At 38.9% G+C, this 26,439-nt stretch overlaps 1 protein-coding gene and 1 pseudogene across 1 annotated transcript in view; one reads left to right on the top strand and one right to left on the bottom strand.

The window, feature by feature from the left end:
• Irag2 (inositol 1,4,5-triphosphate receptor associated 2) overlaps nt 1-26,439 on the bottom strand; it is a 121,169-nt gene that overhangs the window by 81,437 nt on the left and 13,293 nt on the right. Inside the window, exon 3 of the mRNA XM_076854213.1 lies at nt 2,055-2,235. Coding sequence (XP_076710328.1) covers nt 2,055-2,235 — 181 coding nt within the window. The remainder of the gene's footprint in view (nt 1-2,054; nt 2,236-26,439) is intronic.
• LOC143397352 (BRCA2 and CDKN1A-interacting protein pseudogene) lies at nt 19,907-26,401 on the top strand (annotated as a pseudogene).

Genomic DNA, 26,439 nt, shown 5'->3' with positions numbered 1-26,439 from the left:
TTTTAATCAGATGTGGAAAAAAAAACACCATGCACACAGACATAGGCAGGTGACAGCAGCAGCATATGGTTCGGGAATGAGGGTGTTGATGAAGGAGGATGTTGGCAAAGCCTGGAGTGATAAATGGAGACTGGTGGGGACAGCAAGCTCATGGGCCTTAATAGATTCAGCAGGAAAAGCATGGACAAGTAGTACTTTGTTGCTGTCATTTAGTCTCTTTATTATAGAATCAGGTAGACCCTACACTTAGAGTATTTCAAACATTGTTCTTGAAAACTGGGGAACCCTCTACCCAGGCCCTCTGTCTAGTACATAAGCTCTAGCTCTAACCCCGCTCCAAATAAACATCAAATTTTCAAACATTTCCTTTCAAAGAAGCCTTATGGTTTATTACTAAATCTTCCTAAGCACCAGATCTTTCGCCTCTATCTCTGAAGAAGCCACAACATTTTCTAAATTTGTACTTGCATTTCCTTATTTTTCAGGTGAAATGTCTGATAGAATAATAAGCAAAACATAGCTAACTATTCCCATGTGCACAGCCATCATCATTTATGAATTTCCACTCCTATATTTTGTATTAATTCCCTCCATGGTTTTCTTTCTTTTAAAATTGGTCATAAGAGTTTTTACTTTTGCTATCATCTGTTTTATACGTGTTACTGATATTTTCATCATATAATCAAACCTATATACTTTAGAAACATTAAAAAATTCTTAAGAAAAAATTAATGCAGAAACAAACATTTCTTAATATTCTCCCCATCATTTTCTATGAATATTTTTATTTAAGAAAAATGCAATTATACTACATATACCGACCTATATCCTATTATTTGAAATAGATCCATATGGCTATTTATCTTGACAAATATTAATCAAACTATAATTTTGAATAATTATTTAGGATTTCAGTGTATGGAACTTTAATATATTTATCTACTACTCAATTTTTGAATATTTAGGTTGATTCTATTTATCATTACCATAAACAACTTGTAAATATGTATTACAGCATTTGATTATATTTCATCACATTTCATTACCAACTCACAGAGATTGCATACTTTAAAAGTTTGATATACAACTTATCAAATGCTTTTTAAAAAACTGTTCCAACTTGCACTTCTCCCAACAATGTATGAGAGGGTTTATTCTACCTACCCACACCATGAAACAAAGTCATTCTTTTAAATCTGTTAAATTGATGGGCAAAATTGTATACTTTTGTATACTTATATTGGTTATTATTAATCCATGTTTGGCATACAACATTCTAGCTATATTTTCTTAAGGAAATCATCCATCTTAAGGAAAGATAACGGAATCATCTAAGGATAGATGACTTAGGTCATCTATCCATCCTTAGATTTTTGTGCCAGAAATCTAGCAAGTATTGCTACTTTTTGGTTTTGAAGGGTTCATTCGTTTGTTTTGGTTAAAGCACATCCCTCATATGTATCAGCTGGAGATTGGTGGCTAGCAGACACAGCAGCTTGGCTTCCTGAAAAAGGAAATGCACTTCTCTAGTATCTGCCAATGCATCTGAGTCATGGACATCATTCTCTTTTGTTCATCTTTTTCTCCTACCCACAGTTCTTTCCTTTTCCCTTTAGCCTTCCTGCATCTGTAGCCCTACTGCCCTAAAAGAAGAATTCACTCTTGCATGTCCTGGAGATTTGATGATATCGATAATTCACTTGGCACCCATGCCAGCTCAATTCCTAGTGAGAATGTATTATGTGCTTCCCACCAATCACAAAAAGGAACATTATCATAATTAGCATATTAGGACAATGGTCCTCAAAGGCTGCCCATCCCACAAGCAGCAGCAATTTTACCTGGAAATTTGCTAGAACACAAATCATCAGACTTTCACACAAATGTACTGAATCCTGGTGATGGTATCCAACCATCAGCTTAAAATCTTTCAGGAGATTCTAAAAGCATTGGATTATAGTATTTCCATTGACACATAAAACAATGATTAGCCACCAATTATAATGATTGTTAAAACAAAGTCTTTAAACACACTCTGCTGAGACTCTGATTACCATTTGTTTGCACTGAAAGCCATCCATTCTTTCATGATGGTTTGGAAGGTTTCCAGATCCACATGTGGGTCTCTCCTTTCAGGATCAAGCATGTTCCACAACTCTTCAAGGCTAGTGTCTTCAGAATCTTGGCTAGCTGTTTGTCGCAGGTAATCTATTATTTTGCTCACTTCTACTGAGCCTTAGGAAGAACAAAGGCAAATTTTGAAAGATGGAAAAAGACACATTTTTAATGAATTGGATGCTAAACTTTGTTAGGCCCTTTGGACCTTAGAAATACAACATATAACCCTGGACTTCTGTCAAGCAGGCACAGCACAGTGGAAAGACCACTGGCCTTCAGTTGGAGACTAATGGACCTGGAGTAAAATCTTGGTTCCATAGATTACTAGCCATATGACTCTGAAAAATTCCCTCTCTCTCAGTGCCTCAGTCACCTGTGAAATTAGGATGAAGACACTGATCATATAGAGTTATTGTGAGGTTTATATATTGATAATATATGTAGTTAATAATTATGGAAGTGAGAAAAATGCTAATTCTCTTTTTTGTTTTTTGTTTTGTTTTTCCTGAGAAAGCATTTAGTTAAGGAAAATTTCCTCTGCCCTAGATTTCAGTTTAAAGTAAAAACTTTGACTTTGGTGGGGGCGAATTATTCTTAAATGAATCCTACCATCACATTAGAAATTGAAGTCATCCAATTGTTATTAACTGATACAGCAATCTTCTTTAAACATAAGACTTCTCTTTTATTCCAACCTAAGGCTTGCCTTTGGCTGGCAAGAAGGGGAAAAATAAGCAGAAGGTTGATGAGAGATGCAGGATTGAAGATTCTTCCCTTGAGGAAGTATAAATGGTGGCCTAGAGAAAAATGTCTTATAATTAGGAGGAGGAGAAAATTTTAAAGGAAACTGAATACATTTAATGAAAATAATAATTTAATGCAATAGGTTATTTCGATATGACAGGAAGATTAGAAACTGAAATAAAATTGCTGTCACTTGGAATATGACCTGTCCTAATAAGCTCATGTTTTGGAAACATGACTCCAAATGCAGCAATGTTCACAGATGAGATGATGGAATTCCAATTATGCTATGGAAGCTGTAACCTAATCAGCGGATTAATCAACTTGAATTTGAATGAACTTCTGGGAGGCAACTGTAGGCTAGAGGAAGTAGGTCATTGGGGGTATCCTCTTGGGGGTTATATCCTATTTATGGCTCCCCACCCCTCTGCTTCCAAACTGCCATGAGCTGAGCAGCTTTCTTCTGCCACCCTTCTGCCCAGGGCAATGGAGTCGGCTGGTCACAGACTGAAGTCTCTAAAACCATGAGCCCAAATAAACTTTTTCTCCTCTAGTTTTTTTTGTTAGTCATATTGACTAACAACTATTTATGCAAATTAGAGAGATGATCTGATTCCTTATTTGTAGTAGAATTGGGGGTAAAAACCTGAAAGGCCAACAAAAATATCTTTTCATCATTTTCCTCACTAAAACTCTAAACCTTCTATCACATACTGTCAAAGCTGAAAAGGTGTTAAACATTTAGTCAAATGTTGGCATTTATGTAAGGATTTTTTAGACAAGATTAACATTTAAACCTATAGACTAAGTGAAACAGATAGTTCTCCCTAATGAAGACGGGTTCTATCCAATCCCTCTAGGGCCTTAATAGAACGAAAGACTTGACTCTCCCCAGAGTAGGAGAAAATGCCTTCAAATTGGGAAACAAACTGGTTTCTTTTTTCTGCATTTGGGCTCGATCTAAAATACTGGCTCTTCCATCCTCTTAAACCTGCCAACTGTTAGACTAGAGCTACACCCTCAGCTCTCCTACTTCTCAGGTCTTCAAACTTGAACCTAGCTATTATGAACTAAACTGTCTCTCTTGACACCCCAGATTTGTGATTCACACTTCAGATTTTGGGTCTTGCCAGTCTCCATAACTGCATGACTCAATTCCTAATAAGTATAGATGATTCCTTATTTTCTTCAGAGAAATAATTCCTTAAACATATATCCAAGCAGAGAGGCTTTCTGGGTACATATAAACCCCACTATAATCAAGTATGCATGCAAATTATTTGCTGCAAGAAATGTTCATGTGGTATGTTTATAGTAGAGAAAAAAATAATATCCAATTAAAGTGGATTGGTTAAATGCATTATAAAAGTACAAGACATTCGTTATTAGGAGAATCAGATGGACAAACAGAGGTGCCCAGCATTCACCTCTTCTACAAATTAACAGGGGCATAGCTGCATTTTGAGAGGAGGTAACCATGCAAGAGTTCTGGAAACCAGAAGAAACTGGAATCTTGCAAAATTCAGAAACCTGGGACAACAGCATAGAAAGAAGAACAAAAATACCATACTAGCTCCACAGATCATCTCAGATCTGTGGTAGGAAGAGAGGGAAATTTCCTCTCTGCAGGGGTAAGAGTAAAAAAGAGTTCCAGCAAGTCTGTCAGTGTGGATGCTGGCAATCTTAGCTGCTTGAAAGTTTCACAACACCCATAGACTTGCAGCCCACTTAGATAAGTAATCTGAAATCTGCAGAGTAGCCTTGCTTTGGAAAAGGATTTCTTATCAAATCCCAGAGAACCCTCAGGGTGCTATAGGCAGGAGCCATATGAGAAAGGACCTATTGTCTGAATTTGAACAGCATTAGGGGTCAGAAAACTCTCCATATTCCCATCTCTGGGACTCCCACAAACATTCGCTGCTCTGGCTCATCAGATAGCTGCCTCATGTACCAAATGGGCCCAGCAGAGTGACTCTGTCCCAAGTCTGTTGGGTGCCCTGCACTATAAGGAATGGGTGTTGAGACATGGAAAGAAATGGAGGGGATATCAAGGTGTTTGTCCTCTCAGGTGCCTATGACTGACAGGCAAGGACGGAACACCATGGTTCCTGCTGCTGGCTAACTCAAGGGTGTGCTGAGGGGGCTTTGAGCAACTCCCAGGTTCCAATCATGCACAGCCAAAGGAAGCACAGAGAGCAACCATAACCAGCTCCATGCAAGGTCCTGCTCCTAGGCAGGTATTACCTCCAAAGCAGCAGAGAAGAACACCATGATTCCTGTTGCCACCCCACCCCGCATCCTTTCTGATCACACAGTTCTGTCAGGACTCCATGTGAGCCCCCCGGAGGAGGTGCTGTTGTTCCCACCACCACCTCTCCCCATGTGGCATGGGGGCCCACACCACTGTTGATCAGAGGACAAGTGCTTCAAGCCCCACCACACTGCTGGTGCTGCCGGTGCCAGAGGCCCTTGCTAGCAGCATAATGCATCAACAGTGCCCGAGGAAACCCTGTCACTCAACAGGGGTCACTACTCCCATTGTAGGATCAAGCTTGGAAGGAACACCACACACATTCTGCTGACTACACCATACCTGCCTGAACACTAGTATGTCCCCACTTGGACATGGCCCACAGAGTGGGTTTCAACTCTGCCCCAGTATGCACTGCACCCAAAGTCACTAATCACAGCCAAAGCAGCTACAAAAAGACTACACTAAGGTGCCCAGGTAGAATAAAAACCAATATTGCCGAGACCGACGAAGATGGCTGCGAAAGGAGTGCAGCACTCCCGTGTACTGCGTCACTGAGCAGGAAAAAGACAAGGTAGAATGGATAAAAGCTAGCTTGTTAGGAATTTCCAGCAAAATTGGGGTGCTCCGAAACCTAGAGGAAGGATTTCCATTGCATAAGGTCCTGCTACTGGAGCTCAAACGCGAGAGATTTGTCCGCACGGAGGGTCACGCTGCGTATGCAGCAAATCGCCCTGCGGCCAGAGTCTGCGGCGCTCGCTGGGAAACGACGGTAAGATAACAATGCAAAGATACAGTGCTACGGATTCTGCAGGCCCCGCCAGCTGTGCAAATACTGTACTCAGAGCTGAATTCTGGGCTTGAGACGGGGAAGGAAGCCATCCAATTCGGTTCTCCACATCGGTCAGACCACAGAGGAAGCCAGCGGCCACCATCTTGGAGAGCTGACGTCATCATCTCTGTTTTTTTTTTTTTTTTTTTTTTTTTGACTGATCACAGCTCTTTCAGCTATAGATCAGCGGGGAAAACTTAAGGGCCCCTCCCAGCTCTCCTGTGAGCGCAATAGCCAGACCGAGGGCGGCACGGAGCCGGCGGGAGCTGCGGCTTCGGCGAGGGAGCCGGCGGCAGCGGCGGCTACGGCGAGGGAGCTGGCGGGAGCTGGGGCTGCGGCGAGGGAGCCGGCGGCAGCCGGGACAGCGGCACGGGAGCCGGCCGGAACCGGCGGGAGCCGCAGCAGCGGCACGGGAGCCGGTGGGAGCCGCGGCGGTGCTGGCACAGGAGCCGGCGGGAACCGCGCGGCGCGGGACTCCCAGCTACCGCTCCCACCAGTGCTGACAACTGAGGTCTCTTGCACCGACTCGCCTTGGCATGGGACTCACGGCTACAGCTCCCACCGGTGCTGACAACTGAGGTCTCTTGCATCAGATACGGGGGCGTGGCTACCAGAAGGTAAGCAAGTTTGCTGGGGGTGCTCAGCCCCAAGCTCTACAAACTAAGGGCCTGAGGGAGGCAAACAAGGAGAGTGTGCCCAGGCACTAATGAAACAGCTGCTCCACGTGTGTGCAAGGCAGGCAGAACTGTGACCACCGACAAAACAGGTCCAGTGGACTGCCAGACACATCGCTCAGGTTGGGGGAGGGGCAGAGCCGCCGGGCGCCTGCAAGTTACGCAGACCTGCGAATCACCAGCTGATCAGACCCAGCAACCGCGGAGCGGCAGAGCCACCCCGGGCCTGCAAGGTAGGGGCACTTGCCACCCACTGGCAGGTCAGGCCCAACAAATTGCGGAGGGGCACAGCTGCCCCACGAGCCTGCTAGGTAGGCAGAACTCTGACTACCAACAGAACAGGCCCAGAGGCCGGCCAGACACATCGCCCCGCCCCAGTTGGGGGAGGGGCAGAGCCGCCGGGCGCCTGCAAGTTACACAGACCTGCGACTCACCAACAGATCAGGCCCAGCAACCACGGAGCGGCAGAGCCACCCCCGGGCCTGCAAGGAAGGCGCACTTGCCACACACCAGCAGGTCAGGCCCAACAAACTGCGGAGGGGCACAGCTGCCCCACGAGCCTGCTAGGTAGGCAGTACCCTGACCACCAACAGAACAGGCTCAGAGGACGGCCAGACACATCGCCCCGCCCCGGTTGGGGGAGGGGCAGAGCCGCCAGGCGCCTGCAAGGTAGGCAAACCTGCGTCTCACCAGCATATCAGGCCCAGCAACCCGCGGAGCGGCAGAGCTACCCCCGGGCCTGCAAGGTAGGTGCACTTGACACCCATTGGCAGGTTAGGCCCAGCAACTCTCGGAGGGACACAGCTGCTCCACGCACGTGCAAGGTAGGCGGAACCGTGACCACTGATAAAACAGGCCCAGTGGCCCGCCAGATACATCGCCCCAGTTGGGGGAGGGGCAGAGCCGCCACCAGCGCCTTTTAGGTAGACAGACCTGCAACCAACAGACAGAACAGGCCTAGTGGCCAGCGGAGGGGCAAAGCCACTGCTCACGCCTGCAAGGTAGACGGACCTGTGACCACCGAAAGAACAGGCCCATCGAAAGTACAGGCACAGCCGCCTCCCGGCGTGGTAGGCACATTGCCTCAATTGGAGGAGGGGAAGAACCACCGCCAAAGCCTGCGAGGGAGACTTTGCAGCTATACAAGAGCAATATAAATATATAGGGGGAAAAATCAATAACACAACAGTTTCACCAAGCAGAAAGAAACGCGATCAATATGAAAAGACAAGGAAAGAAAGGACCACAAGCAATGCAGGTCAACTCAACTTTAGAAGAGGTAATTTCTGCAGCAGATGGAATGTCAGATAAAGAATTCAGGATATACATGCTTCAGATGATCTGGAGTCTCAAGGAAGACATTAGACAGCAAAATCAGTCAATGAAAGACCACTTCGACCACTTTGACAATCAATTACATAAACAAATCCAAGAAGTAAAAGATCAATTATACAGGGAGATAGAGGTTATAAAAAACAAACAAACAGAAATCCTGGAAATGCAGGAAACAATAAACCAACTTAAAAACTCAATTGAGAATACTACCAGCAGAGTAGAACACTTAGAAGATAGAACATCAGACAATGAAGACAAAGTATTTCAACTGGAGAAGAACATAGACAGCTCAGCAAAGCTGTTAAGAAACCATGAGCAGAACATTCAAGAAATATGGGATAACATAAAGAGACCAAACTTAAGAGTCATTGGGATACAGGAAGGTACTGAGGTCCATACCAAAGGAATGAGCAATCTATTCAACGAAATAATACGAGAAAACTTCCCAGACTTGAAGAATGAGACAGAATCCCAAATCCTAGAAGCCTACAGGACGCCGAATGTGCAAAATCATAAGAGATCCACACCTAGACACATTATAATGAAGATGCCCAACATACAGAATAAGGAGAGAATTTTAAAAGCTACAAGAGAAAGGAAGCAGATTACATTTAGGGGTAAACCAATCAGGATAACAGCTGATCTTTCAACACAGACTCTCAAAGCTAGAAGATCCTGGAATAACATATTTCAAACACTGAAAGAAAAGGGGTTCCAACCAAGAATTGTGTATCCCGCGAAATTAAGCTTCAGGATGGAAGATGAAATTAAAACCTTCCATGATAAACAAAAGTTAAAAGAATTTGCAGCTAGAAAACCATCTCTTCAAAACATCCTTGGCAAAATATTACAGGAAGAGGAAATGGAAAATATCAATGAAAACCAACAGCGGGAGGTAGTACAGTAAAGGGGGGGGAATAATCAAAGAGGAAAACAAACCATGTTTAGTAACATAAATAAACAAATATGGCTGGAAGAACAACCCATATCTCAATAATAACCCTAAATGTTAATGGCTTAAACTCACCAATTAAGAGACACAGGCTAGTAGAATGGATCACAAAACAAGACCCAACAATATGCTGCCTTCAGGAGACGCATTTGATAGGAAAAGACATACATAGACTGAAAGTGAAAGGTTGGGAAAAATCATATCACTCATATGGACTTCGGAAACAAGCAGGAGTGTCCATACTCATATCAAATAAAATAGATTTCAAGCCAAAGTTAATCAAAAGGGATGAAGAGGGACACTACATACTTCTTAAGGGAACCATACACCAACAAGACATAACAATCATAAATATATATGTCCCAAACAATGGTGCAGCTATGTTCATCAAACAAACTCTTCTCAAGTTCAAGAGTCTAATAGACCACCATACAATAATCATGGGAGACTTCAACACACCTCTCTCACCACTGGACAGATCTTCCAAACAAAAGTTGAATAAGGAAACTGTAGAGCTCAATAACACAATTAATAACCTAGACTTAATTGACATATATAGAATATACCACCCAACATCAAGCAGTTACACTTTTTTCTCAGCAGCACATGGATCCTTCTCAAAAATAGATCATATATTATGTCACAGGGCAACTCTAAGACAATATAAAGGAGTAGAGATAATACCATGCATCTTATCTGACCATAATGGAATGAAATTGAAAATTAACGATAAAAGAAGTAAGGAAAAATCATGCATCACCTGGAGAATGAACACTAGGTTACTGAATGATCAATGGGTTATAGAAGACATCAAGGAGGAAATTAAAAAATTCTTAGAGATAAATGAAAACACAGACACAACATATCGGAATCTATGGGACACATTGAAAGCAGTTCTAAGGGGAAAATTTATTGCTTGGAGTTCATTCCTTAGAAAAAGAAAAAACCAACAAATAAATGATCTAATACTTCAACTCAGAATCCTAGAAAAAGAAGAGCAAAACAACAGCAAAAGAAGTAGAAGACAAGAAATAATTAAAATCAGAGCTGAAATTAATGAAATCGAAACGAAAGAAACAATTGAAAAAATTGACAAAACTAAAAGTTGGTTCTTTGAAAAAATAAATAAAATCGACAGACCCTTAGCCACGCTAACGAAGAGAAGAAGAGAGAGAACTCAAATTACCAGCATACGGGATGAAAAAGGCAATATCACAACAGACACTTCAGAAATACAGAAGATTATCAGAAACTATTTTGAATCCTTATACTCCAATAAAATAGAAGATAGTGAAGGCATCGATAAATTTCTTAAGTCATATGATTTGCCCAGATTGAGTCAGGAGGATATTGACAACCTAAACAGACCAATATCAATTGAGGAAATAGAAGATACCATCAAAAGACTACCAACTAAGAAAAGCCCAGGACCGGATGGGTATACAGCAGAGTTTTACAAAACCTTTAAAGAGGAACTAATACCAATACTTTTCAAGCTATTTCAGGAAATAGAAAAAGAGGGAGAACTACCAAATTCATTCTATGAGGCCAACATCACCCTGATTCCTAAACCAGACAAAGACACTACAAAGAAAGAAAACTACAGACCAATATCTCTAATGAACCTAGATGCAAAAATCCTCAATAAACTTCTGGCGAACCGGATACAAAAACATATCAAAAAAATTGTGCACCATGATCAGGTAGGATTTATCCCTGGGATGCAAGGCTGGTTCAATATACGGAAATCAATAAATGTTATTCACCACATCAATAGGCTTAAAAATAAGAACCATATGATCATCTCGATAGATGCGGAAAAAGCATTCGACAAAGTACAGCATCCCTTTATGTTCAAAACTCTAGAAAAAATAGGGATAACAGGAACATACCTCAATATTGTAAAAGCAATCTATGCCAAGCCTCAGGCTAGCATCATTCTGAATGGAGAAAAACTGAAGGCATTCCCTCTAAAATCTGGAACAAGACAGGGATGCCCTCTCTCACCACTTCTGTTCAACATAGTTCTCGAGTCACTGGCCAGAGCAATTAGACAGACGAAAGAAATTAAAGGCATAAAAATAGGAAAAGAAGAACTCAAATTATCACTATTTGCAGATGACATGATTCTATACCTAGCAGACCCAAAAGGGTCTACAAAGAAACTATTAGAGCTAATAAATGAATTCAGCAAAGTGGCAGGCTATAAAATCAACACGCATAAATCAAAGGCATTCCTGTATATCAGCGACAAATCCTCTGAAATGGAAATGAGGACAACCACCCCATTCACAATATCCTCAAAAAAAATAAAATACTTGGGAATCAACCTAACAAAAGAGGTGAAAGACTTATACAATGAAAACTACAGAACCCTAAAGAGAGAAATAGAAGAAGATCTTAGAAGATGGAAAAATATACCCTGTTCATGGATAGGTAGAAGTAACATCATCAAAATGGCGATATTACCAAAAGTTCTCTATAGGTTTAATGCAATGCCAATCAAAATCCCAACGGCATTTCTTGTAGAAATAGAGAAAGCAATCATGAAATTCATATGGAAAAATAAAAGACCCAGAATAGCAAAAACAATGCTAAGCAGGAAGTGTGAATCAGGCGGTATAGCTATACCAGACTTCAAACTATACTACAGAGCAATAGTAACAAAAACAGCATGGTACTGGTACCAAAACAGGCGGGTGGACCAATGGTACAGAATAGAGGACACAGAAACCAATCCACAAAACTACAACTATCTTATATTTGATAAAGGGGCTAAAAGCATGCAATGGAAGAAGGATAGCATCTTCAACAAATGGTGTTGGGAAAACTGGAAATCCATATGCAACAAAATGAAACTGAATCCCTTTCTCTCGCCATGCACAAAAGTTAACTCAAAGTGGATCAAGGAACTTGATATCAAATCAGAGACATGGCGTCTGATAGAAGAAAAAGTTGGCTATGATCTACATACTGTGGGGTCGGGCTCCAAATTCCTCAATAGGACACCCATAGCACAACAGTTAATAACTAGAATCAACAAATGGGACTTACTCAAACTAAAAAGTTTTTTCTCAGCAAAAGAAACAATAAGAGAGGTAAATAGGGAGCCTACGTCCTGGGAACAAATCTTTACTCCTCACACTTCAGACAGAGCCCTAATATCCAGAATATACAAAGAACTAAAAAAATTAGACAATGAGATAACGAATAACCCAATCAACAAATGGGCCAAGGACCTGAACAGAAATTTCTCAGAGGAGGACATACAATCAATCAACAAGTATATGAAAAAATGCTCACCATCTCTAGCAGTCAGAGAAATGCAAATCAAAACCACCCTAAGATACCATCTCACTCCAGTAAGATTGGCAGCCATTAGGAAGTCAAACAGCAACAAGTGCTGGCGAGGATGTGGGGAAAAGGGTACTCTTGTACATTGCTGGTGGGACTGCAAATTGGTGCGGCCAATTTGGAAAGCAGTATGGAGATTTCTTGGAAAGCTCGGAATGGAACCACCATTTGATCCAGCTATTCCCCTACTCGGTCTATTCCCTAAAGACCTAAAAAGAGCACACTATAGGGACACTGCTACATCCATGTTCATAGCAGCACAATTCACAATAGCAAGACTGTGGAACCAACCTAGATGCCCTTCAATAGACGAATGGATAAAAAAAATGTGGCATTTATACACAATGGAGTATTACTCTGCATTAAGAAATGACAAAATCATAGAATTTGGAGGGAAATGGATGGCATTAGAGCAGATTATGCTAAGTGAAGCCAGCCAATCCCTTAAAAACAAATGCCAAATGTCTTCTTTGATATAAGGAGAGTAGCTAAGAACAGAGTAGGGACAAAGAGCATGAGAAGAAGATTAACATTAAACAGGGATGAGAGGTGGGAGGGAAAGGGAGAGAGAAGGGAAATTGCATGTAAATGGAAGGAGACCCTCAGGGGTATACAAAATTACATACAAGAGGAAGTGAGGGGAAAGGAGGAAAAATATAAGGGGGAGAAATGAATTACAGTAGAGGGGTTAGAGAGAGAAGAGGGGAGGGGAGGGGGGAGGGGGGATAGTAGAGGATAGGAAAGGCAGCAGAATACAACAGACACCAGAATGGCAATATGTAAATCAATTGTTGTGCAAATGATGTGATTCTGCAATCTGTATATGGGGTAAAAATGGGAGCGCATATCCCACTTGAATCAAAGTGTGAAATATGATATATCAAGAACTATGTAATGTTTTGAACAACCTACAATAAAAATTAATTAAAAAAAAAAAAAACCAATATTGCCTACCAAACTGATACCCCAAGATACATTTTCAGGAAAAAGCCACTAAAGAAGGCCAGCCCAAGTGGTAGATTATGCACAAATCTCAACAAAGGAGCCCGATAGATATGAAAAGGAAAAAAAAATATAAGGTAATATGATGCCTCCAAAAGAACATAACAACTCTCTAACAACAAAGCCCAAAGAAATTGAAATGGATGAAATCTCTCTTAATAAGTTTAAAGGAATTTTGAAGACGTTTTAAACAGGGTCTCACCAATATTGCCCAGGCTGGCTTTTGAACTCCCTGGGTTCAAGTGATTCCCCTGAGGAGCTGGAACTACAGGTGCAGCACCCCACACACAGCTATTTGTGAAGGGTTAATGATGGGGGAGATCAAGATGGCAGAGTAGAAACAGTCTGAAAGTTCCAAATCCTCAACAGTTCAGAATTGGAAATAGCTGGGAACAGCTATGTGGCAAGGGGGAGAAATAAGGGACTACATTAAGGTTTGATATTAAACAGAGACTCGGAGAGATTCTGATCACTGGAACAGAGAGCAAGAGGGATGGCGTCATTCTGAACCTCACCCCTCAGAGCCAGGAGAAGAGGGAACACAAAAGAAGAGAAAGAGAAGCAAAGTTGGGGGGGAAAATCGCTTCAGAGGAAGAGAAAATTAGACTAAACTTAGCTAATACAGACACTGCATAGAAAGCTGAAAAGTAAAATACCTGTCCCTCTTAGCTAGTGAATGGAGAGCTGTGGTGGGAAGCCATTTTTGTGAAGGTTACAGAATATCCCCATGTTGTTCTCTGGAGATAGCAGAACTTATTGCCATGGAGACTGCCTTTGAAGGAAGGGGGGAATCTATTCCTAACTGGAAATGGAAGTAGGGCAAGATGCCTTCAGGTGCCTGGAACAGGACTCTCTTCCCTGCACACCAAGATCCCCCAAGATGTGAGCATACACACACACACACACACACACACACACACACACACACACCTGTCACTCCCACCAGGGAGGCCTCCAATTGCCAGGCCAAGAACTCACCAACACTGTCACCTCTATTCAAGCAGGAGGCCCCGAGTTGCCTAGGCTCCTGGAGGAGCTCACAAAGTCACATGAGCAGTATGAGAGAAGGGTGGAGTTGGACTGTGGTAATAGTCTCCTGAACGTGGCTGACAACCCCCCCAAACAGCCATACATGCTAGAGAGGGTATATTTCCCCTGTGCCACTAGAGAACATAATGAACTGGGGTAGAAATCAGCACTAACTATCTTGGTTGAAAACCAAGATAAGCTCTGGAGCCCGAGTTCCATGTGGTTTTGTGATCAGGACGCTGATCTAGTTGTGGGAAAGAGTAAACACACAGCACTCCCAACACCTGGCACATTTTGAATCTGCAAGTCCCTGAAATAAATCCTTCTACCTTCAAAAAACTGTGACATAGAGGAATTTTAGTATTTCTTACCTAATTTTTAATTTTGCCTGCATTGAGTTGCTCTGATTCTTTTTTGTTATTATATTCTTTTATGAAATTTTATGCTCATAAAATGTCTTTATAAATTAATTCATTAGTTGCATTTGCTCTACCTTTTTCTTCTTTCCCATTTTAATTCTCTCTTTTGTCTTTCTTTCTCTTCTCATTTTTACTTATCTCTCCCCTTTTCTTAAAAGTGTTAATTGGGGTTTTTTTTATTCTTTGTTATCTATATACTCTTTGTATTTTGTGTCATTTGTTATCTTTCTCTCTCTCCTGCCTTTCTCCTCTTTTGCTCTTCCTTTTTTCCAATTTATTTATATGTTCTATGTAGTTTAGATTAATTTAATATTCTTTATTGCCAAATTTTCAGCCTATTCTGTTCTTTCTTCTTTAGTTACTGGAATTATAGAGAACATTTTAATAAGTTGTTATTATGTGTCAGGATATGGTTTGCTTTCAAGCTATAACTGTTACTAGTCATGATTTTTCACCTCTAAAAGTGGTTCTGGAGATTGAACATAACAACTTGAACATGCCATGTCCTTTGACATGAGTGATATCCCCAGCCTGGGACACACAGTAAAGAAAAGCAACTCATTAAAAAGACCTCCACATGACAGTGAAAGAGAAACCCATATCAACAGAGATGACAACATCAATATAGAAATATAAGACATGAGACGATGAGGTAATAAGACACCTCTAAAAATTTATAACTCCCTAATAACCAAATCCATACATGCTGAAGTGGGAAAAAAGGAAATTATCTTAAATGTTGATTGTTAAGATGATCAGAGAATCAAAAGAATAAAGAAAGATCTAAGGGAAACAATACAAGATATGAACAAGAATTTCAATGAGGAGATAGGTATTCTGAAAAAGAACCAAACAGAATCTGGAAATGAAAAACTGAATAAGTCAAATTAAGTCAGTCAAGAGTCTTGCCAATAGTCTTGACTCGATCAAGCAGAAGGAAAGATTACAAGGCTCAAAGACAAGGTGGATATACTATACCTTCCAGACAATGTAAGGGAAAAAATAAGCAATTATGAACGTAACATACAATTGCTCTGGGACAACATTAAAAGACCAAATTTAAGATTCAAATATTGATGAAAAAGAGATTCAGGCTATTGGAAAATAAAACTTATTCAGTGAGATAACAGCAGAAAATTTCCCATGGTAATGAGATGGTCAAGTACTAGAGGAGACTTTCAGAACTCCAAATAGAAACCATCCGAAAAGAACCTTTCCAAGACATATTATAGTCAAGTCATTTACAAAGGGAAACCCATCAGAAACAGAGATTTCTCAGCAGAAATTCTACAGCCCAGGAAGGTATGCTACTCTAAATCTTGAAAGAAAATACCTACAAAATCTATATTATTATATCTGGCAAAGCTGTACCTCAGAATCAAAGGAGAAATAAAACCCTTTCAAGAAAAATAGAACTTAGAGCAATTCATGACCACTAAGCCAGCACTGCGGAAGATACTTAAAGGAGTAGTACACACACAAGAAGATAAAAATAACTAAGAGCTTGGCAAAGAATAAATTTTATTAAGAGTAAATAAGCAGGCTGGGGATATAGTTCACTTGGTAGAGTGCTTGCCTTGCATGCACATGGCCCTGAGTTAAATCCCCAGCACCTAAAAAAAATAAATAAAAAGAGTAGATAAGCAAATGAGGACAAGCAATGAATCAAACATTAGAAATAAACAAAATGAGAGGAAATGATTCACACCTCTCTAAAATAACACTGGATACAAATGGTCTTAATTCTGCATTTTAGACAGAGATTGGCAGATTTATTTAAAAAATAAATATGTCATAAGACATAGGGAGCTCAAAGATAGATTAGAGGAAGGGTGCACGTTCTAGTTGCTCTGTGGCTTGGGATTCCAGGAGCAGGAGTACTGCTTTGAAGGAGGGAGTTCATTGAAATTCAGTATTAGACAGTCAGAGGATCATAGAGACAAATTTGAGAGCTTCAAACAGAGAACAAGAACAAACTCTCTGGGGCATGGCTGTTGGTACCAGTTCACCACAGAAGGAAGGGTGACACAGACAGGAAGAAGGAAGAAACACAGTGAAAAAATTTGGCATGGAAGAACCTGTGAAATACAAAAGTAGACTGCACTGAACTGGAGGTTGCACAGGAAGCTGGTGTTTAAAAGGTACCATTTCCCAGCTGGTGAGAGCAGAGCTAGCCGAGACAAGAGATCATCTCAAAGTGGCCAGGCTGTGGCTTGCTGCTGTGGGAGCCTGGCAGATCACAGCAAGCATTGCCACACAGTCCTGGAAAGCAGCTGCCATATGGTCTAGAATGTGCCTGGCACGGCCTGATTGAAATGAAAACAGAGAGGACTGTACCCAGGAGGATTCAGGCTGGGAATATGGAAGGAAGTGCAGCTAGCTCACTTTCCTTCCGGGTCTGGTGACTCACAGCACCAGCCACGGAAGGTCCAGAGGATAGACAGGCACGCACAAATATACTTGGGGTCTGATCCTGGAAAGACAACATTCATGAGCAGTGGAGTGTACAGTGCAGTGGGTTGGCTACCCGACCCTATGAGTGAAGTTCTCAGGAGGCCCCTGAAATCTGGATGCCCAGCAGAGATTGGTATCTGCATGGCCCTAGGGTGTGTTGATTTATCTGGAGCACATACTATCTGAAAAAGTTCCAAAGGTCTGATCAGAGATAAATCTCAGTTGCTAGAACTTCCCGTGTAGAACCCTGCATCAGCCCAACCCTAGGACTGCATTAATCTAGTCTGTCTGGACAAAGTCCAATTGCCAGTATTTCCCATCTGTCCCACTTTCTACTGGTGAGAAGAGAGGCTGAGAGTTATTACAACCAGATTTAGTTCCAGGCTACTTTAGCTGGCAGCTTTGTGAACAAATCAAAAAGAGGGAGGACAGAACAACCCTCAGCCCCTTTTTTTCTGATGGGTATACAGCCCAAGAAGAAATGAAAAGGGTAGTCTGGTAAAGGCTGTGAACATCCACTCTTGTCAACAGTTCTGACCACCTCAGCAGAGACAAGCCCTTTATTTAAGATTTTTTTTCCTTTTTCTCTTTTTCCACTGGGTGTGTGTTTATGTGAGTGATTACATATGGGCCAACTGGTTCATAGGTAATTTTTTTAAATTTTTTTTCACTCATTTTTTATTTTACCTTATCCTTGTAAACTTAAGTTTTTGTTGTTGTTGTTATTTTGGGTTTGATTGATTAGTTGGTTTTGTTTTCTCTTTTTGATTCTCTTCTTACTTTCTTTCTTCCCTCTATAATAGCCAAATTTTCTTGTTCTCTATTTGGTTTATCTTAGTTGTTTTTACTCTATGTTTATACTTATTTGTTACCTCTCTTCTACTTCCCCTGTTGACTTTTTGAATATTTTAAATTTTCTTTTGCTTCCCTCCCCACTTCCTTTTCTCTTAATAAACTGTAAGTAGTTTATGTAATCCCTATCCTTACCATTTATATTGTTGCAGTTATTAGTACTGTTGATGGTGTAGTTGATAGCTGATGTCTACTTTCTTGCTGGATCTAGTTTGTGGCTACTTATTGTTGCTGCAATTATGAACTTCTGACCCCACCATTCCTTTTGTGGTAATTAGTGTTGCAGATATCATAGTAGGCACTGAACATTTATTTTAATGCTATATTATTGTTTGCTGCTGTTGTTGCTATTGTTTCTCTCCTCCTTTTCTGAGGGGTGCTGGGAAGTGACTGGGTCACTACAAACTCACAAGGTAGAAAATCTGATGCTGAGCTACATCCACAACACAACCAAGAGACAGTGTATTTTGCACCACACAAACTAACTCTGCTCAAGCTTCAACAATACTTTAACACAGTAGGAGAGAGAAAAATCTCAAAACAACAACCAGCCCTCAAGCAGGAATGGCTGGGGTGGGGAGTCCCTCAATTTCCAATCATAGACATCTGCTCCTAGAGCAAAAACAGAGGTTCTAAGACAGTGACTCAGAACAATGCACAATGTTGTAGCAGCTCTCCAAGAGTGAATTAAATCAGCACTAAAGAATTGATAAATAGAGATATTGCAGAGCAAAATTAACACTTGCATTATGCTGAGCCTATGTGGTGAAGCGAAGATATGCCAACAACACAAGGCTTATTACAAAGGAGATAACTACTCACCAAAGGTCTGTTTGATACACTCTGAAAACAAAAGGAAACAGGCAAATAAGTATCCCCAAGTTTACAATCCTCCAATGAAATAACCCACAGTTAATGAAGGGGATGAAATTTCAGAGAAAGAAAAAAAAATTGATTATTAAAATGACTAAGGAGCTAAAAGAATATCTAAGGACTTAGTTAAGAAAGTAAATGCCAGAGATGAAAGAAAATTGTAGGAGATTCTGAAAAGAAACCAATCAGAACTCCTAGAAATAAAACAATAAATCAAATAAAAATTCAGTTGAAAGTTTTACCAACAGATTAGATTATGTAGAAAACAGAATATCAGGCCTCCAAAACAGAGTACATGAGCTTGAATTCTCAGTAAGCAGTAAAATAATAATAAAAATAATAATAATAATAAAAAAAATAAAAAATAAGTAAATAAATGCCCATAGTCAGAATATATACGAACTCTGAGGCAACATTAAGAGATCAAATTTAAGATTCATTGGTATTGAAGGAGGCATGGAAACAGTTGAAAGGCATCAAGAAAATTTTCAGTGAAATAACAGCAGAAAATTTTCCAAAACTTAAGAATGATATGGACATCCATATTTAGGATATATATAGAACTCCAAATGGACAAGATAAAAAAAGAACCTATATAAGACACATCATAATCAAAATGTCTAACAGAGAATATGGATACACTGTACCAAGCATGAAGAGAAAAACATGGGTCACATTTAAAGATAAACCAGTAACTTGTGATTTTTCAACTTCTGACTTATCTAAAATCTAGAAAATATGTAAGGAAATAGGAAATACAAAAGAATTTAGGGCTGGGGCTGTAGCTCAGAGGTATAGCACCTACTTTGCATGTATAAGGCACTGGGTTCAATCCTTAGTACAACATAAAAATAAATAAAGGTATTGTGTCCATCTACAACTAAAAAAATACTTAAAAAATAAATAAAGATTTTTTTAAAAAAGAATTACAAAAAAAAAGCCAGAGTTCTTGAATGAATAAAGCACACTAGAAGATCAGTTAAGCAAATTTAAATTAAGACAATTAAATGAGCCAAAATGGCAGGTAAAAGTAAATATTTTTGCATAATAACTCTGAATGTAAATGGTCTCACCTTCTTCATTAGAAGACAGACTGGTGGAGTCAATTAAAAAGTAAGACCCAGGTAAATGCTATTTGCATGAGACTTGCCTTATAGGCAAAGATATCCACAAGGTGAAAGTAATAAGGATAGATTATTTTATATTATATATATATATATATATATATATATATATTTATTTATTTATTTATTTATTTATTTCATGCAAATGAAGTCCAAAAACAATAGGAGTAGCTATTCTTACATCCAACAAAACAGATTTCAAGCAAAAACTAATCAGAAGAGACAAGCAGGGTCAGTACATACTGTTAAAGGGAACAATCACACACACACACAAAAAAATATATATATATATAACAATAGTATATGATATTTATGCCTCAAATGTCAGTGCACCTAATTATATAAAACAAATTCCTCTTAAGTCTCCAATAAACCCCAATGCAATAATACTGGATGATTTCAGCACACACGTCTAATACACAGATCAGACATAAAATATCAATAAAGAAATTTCTGACATAAACAATATAATAAATCCAATGGACCTAATAGACATCTATAGAATATTTCATCCAACAATAGATGAATTCACTTTCTTCTCAGCAGCTCATCAACCCTTTCCAAAATAGACCATAATTTAGGTCAAAAAGAAAGTCAGCAAATACAAAATAATTGATATAATCCTTTGCATCATTTTAGATCATAATGGAATTAGATATCAAGGACAAGTCAAATTATGAAGAAACCACATAAACTCATGGAGATTGAATAATACTCTTTTGAATAAGGAATGGATCATAAAATTTTAAAAATTCCTGGAATGAAACAAAAATAGTGATATAACATATCAAAATCTCTGGGTCACTATGAAGGTAGTTTGAAAAGAAAAGTTTACAGAATTTAGTGCCCACATAAATAAAATACATTTAAAAAATAGATTCTAAACAACCTAATACTATATCTCAAAGCCCTACATGAGGAGGAGCAAAGTAATTCCAAAATCAGAAGACAGGAGATAATTAAGACCAGAAATTAATGAAATAAAAAAGAAAATATGCAAAGGGTCAATGCAACAAAGAGTTAGTACTTTGAAACAATAAAGATGATCAATAAACCCTTAGCCAAACTAACAGAGAGTGAGCAAGAGCAAGAGAACCAAATTTATAAAATTAGAAATGAAAGGGGAGATATCACCATTTCAGAAATCCAGAGGATCATTAGGGAGTATTTTGAATGGAAAAAAATCTAGAAGATATGTTCAAATTTCTAGATATATATGTTTTACTCCTATTAAACCAAGAGGATCTAGAAAATCTAAACAATCAAATATCAAGCAATAGATTATTTGAAGGGTTTTTAAAATCACGACATTAAAGAAAAATCTAAGACATGCTGTATTCTCAGGGGTGTTCTACCAAACCTTTAAAGAAGAACTAATGCCAATCCTCCACAAAATTATTTCATGGAACAGAAAGGGAGGAAACACTTCCAAATTTATCCACTGAAGCTAGTATTACCCTGATACCAAAACCAGATAAAGACATCAAGGAAGGAAAAGTATAGACTAATATCCTTGATGAACACAGATGCCAAAATCCTTTACAAATAAACAATCCACATTAAAAAACACATTGAGAAGATTGTATACTATGTCAAGTTTTTGTCATCCCAGAGATGCAAGGGTGATTCAAGATATGCTAATCAATAAATGTCATATACATAAATATAATTAAGGACAAAAATAACATGTTCCTCTCAATAGATGCAGAAAAAGCCTTCAACAAAATTTAACACTCATTCATGCTAAAAGCTTTGGAACAGTTAGGGATAGAAAGAATTTAACTCAACATCATCGAGGCTATATACAACAAACCCAAAGCCAACATCATACTGAAAAAAAAACTAAAAGCAATTCTGATAAAATCAGGAACAAAACAAGGATGTCCACTCTCACCAATCCTAGTCAATAGTTTTTGAAACTCTATGTAAAGCAATCAGACAAGAAAAGTAAAAGAAACTGATATAAACAGGAAAAAAAGAAATCAAATTATCTGTTTCCTGATGACATGATCTATATTTAGAAGACCTAAAAATCTCCACCAGAGGACTTCTAGAACTGATAAATTAAGCAAAGTAGCAGCATATATGACCAACATACAAAAATAGCTTTTTTATGTTCTGATAATAAATCTGAAAAAAAATCAAGAAAACAATTCCATTCAAAATAATCTCAAAAAAAAAAAAAACTTGGGAATAAATCTAAGGACATGAAAGATCAGTACAATCAAATTTATAGAACATTAAAAATGAAAAAAAAAAACTCCCATGTTCTGAAATAGAGAGAACATTGTTAAAAATGGCTATATTACCAGAAGTGATCTACAAGCTTCAATGCAACACCTATTAAAATACCCAAAATAGCTGATGCAATCCCAAATAATAAGAACAAGGCTAGAAATATAATGCCCAACTTCAAATTATACAACAGAACTACAGTAACAAAAGCACATGGTACTCACTTAAAAAAAATATGAAAATCAAAGGAATAGAAGACAGAGAAGTTCACACAGATACAGTCATCTTATCTTTGACAATGATTACCTTTATTTCCTTCCTAGGCTGAGATGTTTGTCATTAAATACACACACTACAGGAATGAAGTAAATTCAGACTTTAAGACCACAAGACCCAAGAAAGGTCTGTCTCTCAAAGCTACCAGTAAAATAAGGCCCCTGGCAAGGTACAGCTGAAATGTAGCCTTTGAATTACCTCTTTAAAAGTTCTCTACTCTCCCTGACAGTTAGAATCATGGTTTCTTGGATAGAAGTCCCCTGTGTTTCTCTTTTGCTAGCAAAGAAAACTTTTTCCTTTTCTAAAAGCCTTGTCCTCAATGTTGAATTGGCACTGGGGACAAGGACCAAACTTTCAAACTACAAAGCCAGTATCAATCTGATTCCAAAATCAGATAAATAGATGTCAAGGAAAGAACACTACGGACCAATATGCTTGATGAATATAGATGTAAAAATCCTCAATAAAATACATGTAAAGTGCTGGGCTCAGTGGTGCATACCTGTAATCCCAGGAGGCTGAGGAAAGTTCAAAACTAGCCTCAACAAGTTGGCAAGATCTAAGCAACTCAGTAAGACCCTGACTCTAAATAAAATATAAAAAAGGGTTGGGGATGTTGCTCAGTGGTTAAGCACTCCTCAGGTTCAATCCCCAGACCAAAAAAAAAAAACAACATGTAAAGCATATTCAACAACATATGACAAAGATTATACATTACAATTAAGTTTATTTCATTCCAGGAATGCAAGGATGGTTCAATATATGCAAATTAACAAAAGTAATTTACCACATAAATGGAATCAATGACAGAAACCACATCATCATCTCAACAGATATAGAAAAAGCCTTAAACAAACTTCAACACCTGTTCATAAAAATAATAATTAAAAAACCCTGAAGAAACTAGGGACAGAAGGAACTCACCTCAACATCATAAAGGCTACCTTATGACTAACCAAAAGCCAACATCATAATGAATGAGGAAAAACTGAATGAATTTTCTTTAAAATCAGGAACACAACAGGTATGCCCCACTTTCATCCACTTCTATTCACTATAACACTTTAAATTTTAGAACAATTAGTCAAGAGAAGAAAATAAAGGGGACACAAACAGAAAAGGAATAAGTCAAATTTCATGGTTTGCAAGTGATACAATTCTATAATTAGAAGAAGGCCATAAAGGCTATACTAAAAGACTTCTACATCTGAAAAACAAATTCAGCAAAGTAGAATACACAAATCAACACACACACACACACACACACACACACAAATCAGTAAGTTTTCTAAACACCAATACTAAACCCACCAAAAAGGAAATCAGAAAAACAATTCCATTCATAATAGCTTTAAAAAAAATACCTAGGAGTAAGTCTAACCAAGAAGATGAGGACCTCTACAAGGAAAATTACAGAATGCTGGGAAAAAAAAATTTTTAAATGACACTAGAAAATGGAAAGATCTCCCCTGTTCATAAATAGGCAGAACTGACATTGTTAAAATAACCATATCACCAATAGCACTCTGTACATACAATACAATCCCCATCAAACTACCAATGACATTCTTCACAGAACTAGAAAAAAATCCTGAAATTCATGTGGAAGAAAAATCCAGGTTAGCTGAAACAATCCTGAGTAAAAAGAACAATGTTGGGGAAAACACAGTGCCCAATTTTAAATTATACTGCAGAGTCATATAGTAACAAAAACAATGGTAATGGCATAAAAACCAACATTACACCAATGGAACAGAAGATACAGACACAAACCCACATAACTACAGACATCTGGTTCTTGACAAAAGTGCCAAAAATATACACTGGAGAAAAGACAGCCTCTTTAACAAATGATGCTGGAAAAACTAGATATCCAAGTATATTAGTTCACTTTTTGTCACTGTGACCAAAATAAAGGACAAGAGCTACTTAGGGGAGGAAAACTTTATTTTGGGCTTAGTTTCAGAGGTTCAGTCCATGGTCAGTGATCTCCACTGCTCTGGCCTTAGAGAAAGCAGCACATCATGGCAAAAAGGTATGGTAAAGGAAAGGTGCTCAGGATATGGTGGCTGGGAAACATGCCAAGAGCTATCATCCAGTTCAGTAGCCCTTTCAAATTATTAACCCATCAAGTGAGCTAATCTATTGATTAGGTTACAACTCTAATACTCTAGTTATTTTACCTCTGAACATTCCTGCATTAACACATGAGTTTTGGGGGGGCAACACCTCATATGTAAACATAACACCACACTGGAAGAATAGAATTAGATCCCTATCTCTCATCCTATATAAAAAATAAAGTCAAAATAGGTCAAAAACCTAGGTATAAGACTTGAGACTTTGCAATTGCTAGAAGAAAATATATAGGAAACACTCCAATAAACAATCATAGGCAACAAATTCCTAAATAAGACTTCTAAAGCTCAGGAAATCAAGAGTCAATAAATAGGATGGCATCCAATTAAAAAGCTTTTGCACAGCAATTAGCAGTGCAAATGAATACAGAGTCTACAGAATGGAAAGAAATTTTTGCCACATACTGTTACAATGGAGGATTTATATCTAGAATATATAAAGGACTTTTTAAAACTTAAAACCCCAAAACACAAAATATTCAATAAGTGGGCAAATGAGTTAACAGACACTAGAAGTATACAAGGCCAAAAAATATATGAAAAAAAATGTTCAATGTTTTTAGCTATCAGGGAATGCAAATCAAAACTTCATTGAGGTTCCAACTAATTGCAGTCTGAATGGCAACCATCAAGAATACAAATAAGATGAAATATTAGCAGGAATGTGGGAAAAACAAACTCTTTAACACTGTTGGTAGGAATATAAATTAGTACAATAACTATGAAGATCAGTATGGAGGTTTCTAGAAAAACTAAAAATAGATCTTGCACAGGCGCAGTGTGGATGGCAGCATTGGAAACCCGGGGCCCAAATGACAGGCGGTGGGGAATGGAGCTCCGCTGCCTGCCTGAGACCCGGTCTGGCGCAACGAGGATGAAGTGGAGGATGAAGATGAAAACGATGAGGATAGTGACGATGAAGAGGACGAAGACGACGAGGTCGTTGAGGAGGAAGTGAATATTGAATTTGAAGCTTATTCCATCTCAGATAATGATTATGACTGAATTAAGAAATTACTGCAGCAGCTTTTCCTAAAGGCTCCTGTGAACGCTGCAGAACTAACAGATCTCTTAATTCAACAGAACCATATTGGAAGTGTGATTAAGCAAACAAACATTGCAGAAGACAGCAATGATGATGATGTGGATGAAGATGAAATTTTTGGTTTCATAAGCCTTTTAAATTTAACTTGAAAGAAAGAGTACCCAGTGTTCTGAACAAATTAAAGAGTTGGTTCTAAGCTTCTGTGAGAAGAACTGTGAAAAGAGTGTGGTTGAACAGCTGGACAAGCTTTTAAATGATATCACCAAGCCTGTGGGCTTTCTCCTAAGTGAAAGATTCACTAATATCCCTCCTCAGATTACTCTGCCCATGCACCAGCAGCTTCAGAGAGAACTAGCAGAGTCACACAAAACTAATAAGCCATGTGGGAAGTGCTCCTTCTATCTTCTGATTAGTAAGATATTTGTAGAAGCAGGAAAATCCAATTCTAAAAAGAGGTGGAGCAACCAGAAGGATGAATTAATGTTTATAAATGCAGAGGAAAAGTTTTTCTATGAGAAGGCAGTCCTGAAGTTCAACTCCTCAGTGCAAGAGGAGAGCTACTTGCCTGGGAGGCAGGTGGTCTTTTGATGGTATACCAATGAAGCCCTTGCAAACTGTGATGTTAACTCAGTTAACATCAGACAGCAAGATGAGTGAAATTATGGATAAACTGAAATATCATCTATCTATCTAGCCCAGTTTTCATGGACATTGATGGGCTTATTTTTGTAA

The sequence above is a fragment of the Callospermophilus lateralis genome, chromosome 4, assembly GCF_048772815.1.
Source record: "Callospermophilus lateralis isolate mCalLat2 chromosome 4, mCalLat2.hap1, whole genome shotgun sequence".
Taxonomy (NCBI): Eukaryota; Metazoa; Chordata; class Mammalia; order Rodentia; family Sciuridae; genus Callospermophilus; species Callospermophilus lateralis.
Note: the sequence above shows the minus strand (reverse complement) of the source record. Positions and strands in the feature narration are given on the sequence as shown.